Source organism: Alexandromys fortis, unplaced genomic scaffold (genome assembly GCF_014885135.2).
Source record: "Alexandromys fortis isolate MF-2015 unplaced genomic scaffold, M_Fortis_MF-2015_v1.1 scaffold_184, whole genome shotgun sequence".
In the NCBI taxonomy this organism is placed as follows: domain Eukaryota; kingdom Metazoa; phylum Chordata; class Mammalia; order Rodentia; family Cricetidae; genus Alexandromys; species Alexandromys fortis.
The window spans coordinates 3,388,622-3,399,398 of NW_026068125.1; the positions used below are offsets into that span (position 1 = coordinate 3,388,622).

General features: G+C 48.9%; 1 protein-coding gene across 1 annotated transcript; it reads right to left on the reverse strand.

Moving 5' to 3' along the window:
• Nucleotides 1-289: 289 nt before the first annotated feature.
• Nucleotides 290-10,333, reverse strand: LOC126490678 (uncharacterized). The gene is made up of 2 exons (XM_050125765.1): nt 9,143-10,333; nt 290-8,082 (listed from the first exon to the last, which is right to left on the reverse strand). Exon 2 carries the CDS (start codon nt 2,327-2,329, stop codon nt 326-328), a length of 2,004 nt encoding a protein of 667 aa, XP_049981722.1. The 5' UTR covers nt 2,330-8,082; nt 9,143-10,333; the 3' UTR covers nt 290-325.
• Between the last annotated feature and the right edge of the window lie 444 nt (nt 10,334-10,777).

Genomic DNA, 10,777 nt, shown 5'->3' on the forward strand with positions numbered 1-10,777 from the left:
ATTGCAATATTGGCTACATATGGCCTTAATTTTCCTATTTGTCCCTCAGGCCCTATACATTCAACCCATCTTGTGCTCTGTCTTACTCGAGATAGGGTTCCAATTCCCAGGAGCTGAACATTTACATTCTGAAGAGGCCAATACGGATGCCAAGATTCTGGGGTAATGATACTTACATCAGCACCTGTGTCCAGCAGGCCAGTAATAAAAATGCCATTTACACACACTCTCAGCTTAGGTCTTTGATCATTTATAGAAGTTTGCCAAAACACACGTAACTCATCTTTCTGCTCATTATCGTTTGTAACAGTAGGCATGAGGTTTCCTAATTGTCCTGACGAGGCACGTTCTCTGCAGAAACTGGAAATGACTGAACCATGTTTGCCATGGGGGCCTGTGAGGCCCCCCCTCTCACGTTTCCCGTCTGTATCAGGTTGCCTTGTCTATCTCTTGTAGACCTGCATTCATTCGTCCAATGTCTACCTTTTCCACATCTTCTACATAAACCTGAAGGCTGAGTCCTCCTATTTCTGTTATTTCTAGAAGATGCATTATTATTATTTCTGAAGATCCGTTGTTTACAATTCCTTTTCATATGACCCATTTTGCCACAATTAAAACATTTGGTATTCTGGTGTCTCCTTTTACCATTGGAAATTGCTTCTTCTACCCATGCTTCAGTGCCATAATCAAATGTATCAACATCCAGTGTATGCAAGACCCATTCTTCCAAGGGTGCTGATCTGAACCTTAAAGGCCCCAAAATCTTTTTGCATTCCACATTTGCATTTTCATAAGCCAAAGACTCAATCATTATACGTCTTGCGTCAGGGTCAGGTATCCCTATTTGCACAGCCTTAGTAAGTCTTTGTAAAAAATCACTAAAAGGTTCTCTCAGACCTTGTTTAATTGTGACAAATGATTCCATTCTCTGTCCTGGGTCTTGTACCCTGTCCCAAGCCCTTAAGGCTGCTGTAGTGCATATGGAGAGTGTGTTTTCGTCCAAATTAGCTTGTTCCTGAGGGTCAGAAAAGCGTCCTTCACCTAGAATTTTATCTAGGGAGATGTCACTTCCCTTCGCCTTTTCTTGCTGTTCTAAAAGTCTAGCCTCTTGCCTGAACAAGCATTTCCATTTTAAGTGCGGCCCACTCTCAAGGACTGCAGAGCTCAGCTGGAGCCAGTCCAATGGCGTAGCTCTGCTTGTGGATGCCCAAGACTTTAGCATCTCTTTAACAAAAGAGGAATGCATCCCGAAAGTCATGACAGCCTGTTTAATTTCTTTGAGATCATTCATACGGACATGCTCCCATGTATCTTCCTTAATGACCCTAGGGTTTCTGGAACCAATCACCTTCTCTGTTGTTATTACTGGAAAGGCAGGTAGAGCTGTAGGTAGAGATTTGTGGAAATTGTCCCGGAGGGATTTACCCACAGATGTAGTTAAAATTTGCCTTTCTACCGTTTGTTCTTCTTCATCAGAATTTAGAAATTCCTCAATCTTTTCAATTCTATTCACCATTGCCTTCTGCAATGTCTGTATCTCCTGTCCAGAATTATGTTCCAAAGCCTTCATTGAGGATTCTAAAGTATGAAGTTTGTCCATTAGAGATAAGTTCTCATCTTTGGACATAATTTTTATGGCATAAACCGTGCCTTCTTGTATTGACAATCTTTCTGCCAATCTGTCATAAGCTTTAGACAAAATCCGATAGTCACATTCAGCAGTTTTGATTCTCTCAGTTACTATTTCAGTTCCTACAGAAAGGGACTGAAGCTTACAACCCAAATCAGCTGTTCCCTCTTCCATAGTAATGAGTTTCTCCTTAATATCAGCCACTAATGTTTCAGTTCCTACAGAAAGGGACTGGAGCTTACGATCCAAATCAGCTGTTCCCTCTTCCATAGTAATGAATTTCTCCTTAATATCAGCCTGTAATGTTTCAGTTCCTACAGAAAGGGACTGGAGCTTACGATCCAAATCAGCTGTTCCCTCTTCCATAGTAATGAATTTCTCCTTAATATCAGTCTGTACCTTTTTTAAATTTTCCTCAGTTGATCGAGTCATGTTAAACAAAGATCTGTTCTCCTCCTGGAGAACTTCAAACTGATTCTTGAGAAGATTGTTGTCATTCTCAATTGTTTTTAAGCGTGCAACCTCTGCTCGTAAAGACTTTATCATATTTCTATTATCAAACCATATAGTGCCAAGGAAAACTACGAATCCCAGAAAGATCCATAGAGGTGGGGTGATAGACACCTCTTGTAAAATCTCCCACATGGTACAATTAAAAAAACTGTTAAATTCTTGAATGGTAACGTGTTCAGACATTTTAATTATAAAAGAAAATTTTTTCTCTTACCTGCAACGACTGGTTCCTGCCGGTGGTGGTCTCTGTGGTTTTGGAGCCTGTCTTGGAACTAGCTCTTGTAGACCAGGTTGGCCTCGAACTCACAGAGATCCGCTTGTCTCTGCCTCCCTAGTGCTGGGATTAAAGGCGTGCGCCACCACCGCCTGGCCGGCCTTGAACTCACAGAGATCCGCCTGCCTCTCTGGATATTATGGGCCTGAAGGCCGAGTGTATCTCGGACTCAGCCCTGGGGCCCAAGTCGCAAACTAAGAAAATGACACCCGGGAGCGTGCTGTGTTAGCTAGCAGGCTACACGCTTGAGTCAGGTGCAAAATAGCCCGACGCTGGATGCCAAAATGTAATGGCGTAAGCGAATGCAGACAGATTGTCAAAATATAGACAGCTTTAATGGAGGAATAGACTTACAGAACCACCGTTCCCGCGGAGACCAGGAAAGCAGAAGCGAGCGCTGGGAGCAAGCTTGCCAAATTTATAGGAAAACTTTAGCCTGAGGCGAACATGCCCCCTAAGGGGTGGGACTTATCCCTACAGTGAACACTGGAGGTTCACTGCTCACATGTGTTATGTCCAGCTGTTGTGTGGAACAGAAGAGTCTGGAGGTTCACTGCTCACATCTGTAATGTGTGTCCAGCCAGTGAGTGGACACTGACGGAGTCTGGAGGTTCACTTCTTACATCAGTAATTTCTGTCCAGCCAGTGAGTGGACAGTGAAGGAGTATGGATGTTCACTGCTAACAACTGTAATGCCTGTCCATCCAGTGAGTGGACACTGGAGGAGTCCGGATATTCCCTGCTCCCTTCTGTAATGTCCAGCTTGTGAGTGGACACTGAAGGTATCCTAAGGTCACTGCTCACATTTGTAAGGTCTGTTCAGCCAGTGAGTAGACAGTAGATTAAACTGGAGGTTCACTGCTCACATCTGCAATGACATTTCTGCCAGTGAGTGGACACTAGAGGAGTCTGTAGGTCACTCCTCACATCCCTAATGTCTGTCCAGCAAGTGAGTGGATACTGGAGGCGTCTGGAGGTTCACTGCTCACCTCTGTAATATCCAGCAAGTGAGTAGACACTGGAGGAGTCTGGAGCTTCACTGTGCATATCTGTAATGTCCAGCCAGTTAGTGAGCACTGGAGGTGCACTGCTCAAATGTGTACTGTCCAGCCGGTTTATGGACACAGGAGAGTCTGAAGCTTCACTGCTCACATCTGTAATGTTTGTCCAGCAAGTGAGTGCACACTGGAGGGTCAGAAGATTCACTGCTTAAATCTGTACTATTTGTTCAGCAAGTGAGTAGACACTGGAGGAGTCATGAGGTTCACTGCTCACATCTCTAATGTGTGTCCTGCCAGTGAGTAGACACTGGAGGAGTCTGGAGGTTCACTGCTCACATCTGTAATGTCTGTCCAGCCAGTCAATGGACACTGAAGAAGTCTGGAGCTTCACTGTTCACATCTGTAATGTCCACACAGTGAGTGAACACTGGAGGTTCACTGCTCACATGTGTTATGTCCAGCTGTTTTGTGGAACAGATGAGTCTGGAGGTTCACTGCTCACATCTGTAATGTGTGTCTAGACAGTGAGTGGAAACTGAAGGACTCAGGAGGTTCACTTCTCCCATCAGTAATGTCTGTCCAGCCAGTGAGTGGACACTGGGGGAGTCTGGGGGTTCATTGCTCATATCTGTAATGTCCTGGCAGTAAGTGGACACTAGAGGAGTCTATAGGTCACTGCTCACATATCTTATGTCTGTCCAGCGAGTGAGTGGATACTGGAGGTATCTGGAGGTTCACTACTCACAGCTGTAATATCCAGCCAGTGAGTGGACACTAGAGGTATCTGGAGGTTCACTGCTCACATCTGTAATGTGCTGGTTGCAAGTGGAAACTGGAGGAGTCCTGAGGTCACTAATCACACCCATAATGTCTGTCCAGCCAGTGAGTGGACAGTGGATTAGTCTGGAGGTTTACTGCTCACATCTGTAATGTCTGTCCAGCCAGTGAGTGGACAGGGGAGGAGTCTGGAGGTTCACTACTAACATCTGCAATGTCTTTCCATGCACTGAGTGGACACTGGAGGAGTCCGGATGTTCAATGCTCACTTCTGTAATGTCCAGCTTATGAGTGGACACTGGATTTGTCCTGAGGTCACTGCTCACATCTGTAATGTCTGTCCAGCCAGTGAGTGGTCACTGGAGGGGTCTGGATGTTCACTGATTCAGATCTGTAATGTCCAGCCAGTCGGTGAACACTGTAGGTTCACTGCTCACATGTGTACTCTCCAGCCGATTTGTGGACACAGGAGACTCTAAGGTTCACTGCTCACATCTGTAATGTCTGTCCATCCAGTGAGTGGACACTGGATGAGTCCAGATGTTCACTGCTCACTTCTGTAATGTCCAGCTTGCGAGTGGACACTGGAGGAGTCCTGAGGTCCCTGCTCACATTTGTAATGTCTGTTCAGCCCGTGAGTGGAGAGTAGATTATTCTGGAGGTTCACTGCTCACATCTGCAATATCTGTCATGCCAGTGAGTAGACACTGGAAGAGTCTGGAGGTTGACTGTTCACATCTCTAATGTCTGTCCAGCCAGTGAGTGGACACTGGAGGAATCAGGAGGTTCACTGCTAACACCTGTAATGTCTGTGCAGCCAGTGAGTGGACACTGAAGGAATCTGGTGGTTCATTGTTCACATCTGTAATGCCCTTGCAGTGAGTGGACACTAGAGGAGTCTGTTGGTCACTGCTCATATCCCTAATGTCTGTTGAGCGAGTGAGTGGATACTGGAGGCATCTGGAGTTTCACTGCTTACCTCTGTAATATCCATCCAGTGAGTGGACACTAGAGGAGACTGGAGGTTCACTGCTCACATTTGTAATGTCCAGCCAATGAGTGGACAATGGAGGAGTCTGGAGGTTCACTTCTCACATCTGTAATGTCCAGTTTGTGAGTGGACACTAGAGGAGTCCTGAGGTCACTGCTCACATCGGTAATGTCTGTCCAGCCAGTGAGTGGACAGTGGAGGAATCTGGAGGTTTACTGCTAACATCTGCAATGTTTGTCCATCCACTCAGTGGACACTGGAGGAGTCTGGATGTTCACTGCTCACTTCTGTAATGTCCAGCTTGTGAGTGGACACTGGAGGTGTCCTGAGGTCACTGCTCACAATTGTAATGTCTGTTCAGTCCGTGAAGGGACAGTAGATATATCTGGAGGTTCACTGCTCACATCTGCAATGACTTTTCTGCCATTGATTAGACAGTGGAAGAGTCTGGAGGTTCATTGCTCACGTCTATAATGCCCAACCAGTGAGTGGACACTAGAGGAGACTGTAGCTTCACTGCTCACTTCTGTAATGTTTAGCCAGTTAGTGAACACTGGAGGTTCACTGCTCACATGTGTACTCTGCAGCTGATTTTTGTACACAGGAGAGTCTGGAGCTTCACTGCTCACATCCGTAATGTTTGTCCAACCAGTGAGTGCACACGGGAGTGTCAGAAGGTTCACTGCTCACATCTGTACTATTTGTTCAGCCAGTGAGTAGGCACTGGAGGAGTCATGAGGTTCACTGCTCACATCTCTAATGTGTGTCCTGTCAGTGAGTGGACACTGGAGGAGTCTGGATGTTCACTGCTCACATCTGTAATGTCTTTCCAGCCAGTCAATGGACACTGAAAAAGTCTGGAACTTCACTGTTCATTTCTGTAATGTCCACACAGTGAGTGAACACTGGAGGTTCACTGCTCACATGTGTTATTTTCAGCTGTTTTGTGGAACGGAAGAGTCTGGAGGTTCACTGCTCACATCTGTAATGTGTGTCCTACCAGTGAGTGGACACTAAAGGAGTCTGGAGATCCACTTCTCCCATCAGTAATGTCTGCCCAGCCAGTGATTGGACAATGAAGGAGTCTGGACGTTCATTGCTCACATCTGTAATGCCTTGGCTGTGCGTGGACACTAGAGGAGTCTGTAGGTCTCTGCTCACATCCCTAATGTCTGTCCAGGGTATGAGTGGATACTGGAGGCGTCTGAAGGTTCACTGCTCACATCTGTAATGTGCTAGTTGCAAGTCGAAACTGGAAGAGTCCTGAGGTCACTACTCACATCTGTAATGTCTGTCCAGCCAGTGAGTGGACAGTGGATTAGTCTGGAGGTTCACTGCTCACACATGTAATGTCTGTCCAGCCAGGGAGTGGACAGTGGAGGAGTCTGGAGGTTCACTACTAACATCTGCAATGTCTTTCCATCCACTGAGTGGACACTGGAGGAGTCCAGATGTTTACTGCTCACTTCTGTAATGTCCAGCTTATGAGTGGACACTGGATGTGTCCTGAGGTCACTGCTCACATCTGTAATGTCTGTCCAGCCAGTGAGTGGTCACTGGAGGTGTCTGGAAGTTCACTGATTCTGACATGTTATGTCCAGCCAGTGAGTGAACACTGGAGGTTCACTGTTCACATGTGTGCTCTCCAGCCGATTTGTGGACACAGAGAGTCTAGAGGTTCACTGCTCAAATCTGCAATGTCTGTCCAGCCACTGAATGGACATTGGAGCAGTCTGGAGGTTCACTGCTCACATCTGTAATGTCTGTGCATCCAGCGAATATACACTGGAGGAATCTGGAGTTCAATGCTCAGAACTCTAATGTCCAGCCAGTGAGTGAAAGCTGGAGGTTCACTGCTAATATGTGTACTGTCCAGCCAGATTGTGGACAAAGGAGAGACTGTAGGTTCATTGCTCACCTCTGTAATGTCTGTCCATTAAGTGAGTGGACACTGGTGGATTCCAGATATTCACTGCTCACTTCTGTAATGTCCAGCTTGTGAGTGGACACTGGAGGAGTCTTGAGGTCACTGCTCACATTTGTAATGTCTGTTCAGCCCGGGAGTGGACAGATTAGTCTGGAGGTTCACTGCTCACATCTGCATTGTCTCTCTACCCAGTGAATGAACATTGGAGGAATCTGGAGGTTCATTGCTCACATCTGTAATGTCCAGCCACTGAGTGAACACTGGAGGTTCACTGTTCACATGTGTACTGTCCAGCCGATTGTGGACACTGGAGAGCTGGAGGTTCGCTGCAGACATCTGTAATGTATGTCCAGCCAGTGAGTGCACACTGGAGAAATCTGTAAGTTCACAGCTCACATCTGTAATGTCCAGCCAGTGAGTTGACACTGGAGGCGTCCGGATGTTCACTGCTCACTACTGTAATGTCCAGCTTGCGAGTGGACACTGTAGGAGTCCTGAGGTCCCTGCTCACAATTCTAATGTCTGTTCAGCTCATGAGTGGACAGTAGATCGTTCAGGAAGTTCACTGCTCACATCTGCAATGTCTTTCATGCCAGTGAGTAGACACTAAAGGAGTCTGGAGGTTCACTGATTCAGATATGTAATATCCAGCCAGTGAGTGAACACTGTGTACTCTCCAGCTGAATTGTGGACGCAGGAGACTCTAGAGTTTCATTGCTCACACCTGTAATGTCTGTCCAGCCAGTCAATGGAAACTGGAGGCATCTGGATGCTCACTGCTCACATCGGTAATGTCTGTCCATCCAATGAGTGGACACTGGAGGAGTCTGGATGTTCACTGCTCACGTGTGTTATATCCAGCTGTTTTGTGGAACAGAAGAGTCTGGAGGTTCACTGCTCACATCTGTAATGGGTGTCTAGCCAGTGAGTGGACACTGGAGGAGTCTGGAGATTCACTGCTAATAACTGTAATGCCTGTCCACACAGTGAGTGGACACTGGAGGAGTCAGAATGTTCACTGCTCACTTCTGTAATATCCAGCTTGTGAGTGGACACTGGAGGTGTCCTGGGGTTACTGCGCACATTTGTTATGCCTGTTCAGCCATGCCATGAGTGGATAGTAGATTAATCTTGAGGTTCACTTCTGACATCTGCAATGACTTTCCTGCCAGTGAGTAGACACTGGAAGAGTCTGGATGTTCATTGTTCACATCTGTAATGCCCAGTCAGTGAGTGGACACTAGAGGAGTCTGTAGGTCACTGCTCACATCCCTAATGTCTGTCCAGCGAGTGAGTGGATACTGGAGGCATCTGGATGTTCACTGCTTACCTCTGTAATGTCCAGCCAGTGAATGGACACTGAAGGAGTCTGGAGGTTCACTGCTCACACCTGTAATATCCTGGTTGAGAGTGGAAACTGGAGGAGTCCTGATGTCACTGCTCACATCTGTGATGTCTGTCCAGCCAGTGAGTGAACAGTGGATTAGTCTGGAGGTTCACTGCTCACATCTGTAATGTCTGTCCAGCCAGTGAGTGGAGAGTGCAGGAGTCTGGAAGTACAATTTTAACATCTGCAATGTCTGTCCATCCACTGAGTGGACACTGGAAGAGTCCGGATATTCACTGCTCACTTCTGTAATGTCCAGCTTGTGAGTGGACACTGGAAGAGTCCTGAGGTCACTGCTCACATTTGTAATGTCTGTTCAGCCCTTGAGTGGACACTGGAGGAGTCTGCAGGTTCATGGCTCACATCTGTAATGTATGTCCAGCCAGTGAGTGGACACTTGTGGTTCACTGCTCATATATGTATTGTCCAGCCTGTTGTGGACACAGTAGAGACTTGAGGTTCACTGCTCACATCTGTAATGTCTGTCCAGCCGGTGAGTGGACACTGGACGTGTCTTAGGTTCACTGCTCACATCTTTAATGTCCAGACAGTGAGTGAACAGTGGAGGTCAACTGCTCACATGTGTACTGTCCTGGCAGTTTGTGGACACAGGAGAGTCTGGAGGTTCACTGCTTACACATGTAATGCCTGTCCATCCAGTGAGTGGACACTGGAGGAGTCAGGATGTTCACTGCTCACATCTGTAATGTGTATCCAGCCAATGAGTGGACACTGGAAGGGTCTGGAAGTTAACTGCTCACATCTGTAATGTCTGTCAAGACAGTGAGTGGACACTGGAATCGTCTGGAAGTTTACTGCTCACATCTGTAATCTCCAGTCAGTGAGTGGACACTAGAGGTTTACCGCTCACATCTGTATTGTCCAGCCAGTGAGTGGACACAGGAAGAGTGTGGACGTTCACTGCTCACATCTGGTCTATGCAGATGTATGCACATGTCCCACCCTCCCCTAGCGACGGACCGCCCCTAGCCACGCCCACAGCCCAAGCCCCAGCAGAAACACTATCTTTGGAGGAACCCCAGGGTGGCTGGAACACTAGGTTGGCTGTAATCCTAGCACGCCCTCCCCTAGCTACACCCCACCTCTATCACTGCTCTCCCATGGCAACGGGCCCCGTCTAGCCACTCCCCCAGCTCTAGCCTGGCGGGAACCCTAGCCTGGTCAGAGTACTAGCCTGGCTGGAACCCTAAGCACTCCGACCCCTAGCAACGCCCCACCCCTATCCCCACCCTCCCCTGGCAACTCCAACCCCAGCCACTCCCACAGCACTAGCCATGCCCTCTGGGGGTCTGCCTCTTAAGGTTACCAGTGCCTTAGGGTTACAGCCAGGCTAAGGTTACAGGGATGCTAGGGTTGGGGCGTGGCTACAGTTGGGGAGGAGCTAGGGGTGTGGAGGTGCTAGTGGTTGAGGAGTGGCTAGGGCTAGGGGCAGTCCTAGGGTCAGGGTCAGTTTTATGATCAGGACCGGTGCTAGGGTGACCATCACAGCCGAGGCCTGGGTGGCTGGCAGGCTAGGACAGGGCTTTCTGATTGGTCAAGGGAAACCTGGATCCTCCCAGGGGCTCACGAATATGCAGGGTGACTCCCCAGGACCCCCCTGACATCTGCATACATCTGCATAGGCCAACCCGCCCACCAGAGCAGACCCCCACATGTAGCAATTGGGCATAGGCTGAGGTCTATGGAGACTAGGGTTAACTCTGGCGCCTCCCAGGCCCTTCCCAGGTTCTCATGAATATGCAGGTTGACTCCCCATCACACCCCTGACGTGTGCATACATCTGCCTGGCTCCCCGGTTCCCCCTCCCTCCCACCTCCCTCCACTGTCCCAGCTCCCCGTTCCCCCGCCCCCTCCCGCGGACCCGGAAGCCCCCCTCCCCCGATCGCCCCATCTCTGGCCCCGTGAGACCAGCTGGGAGAGCAGGGAGGAACAGAGCCCAGGCTCTGCCCCCTCTGCCCGCCCCGTGGTCCGAGCCGGCTCATTCCCTCATGGGCCCTCGATCACGACGCGGGGACGGGGAGGCGTGCGGCATGGACGGTTCGGGTGCGCGGCGGGGGTCTCCCCCCTCCGTATCCCGCTTTTCTCGGCTTTCCCCACTCCCGGGAGGCGCGGTCTGGGCCGGAAGGATGGAAGCGGGGAAGCCAGGGGCCCAAGGATCATGGGAAACCGAGTTCTCTGGTTCCCTCGGCCCATTCACGGATTATGGGCAAGATGGCCGCCGCCGGAAATCATGGGAGACGTATTCCAACACCG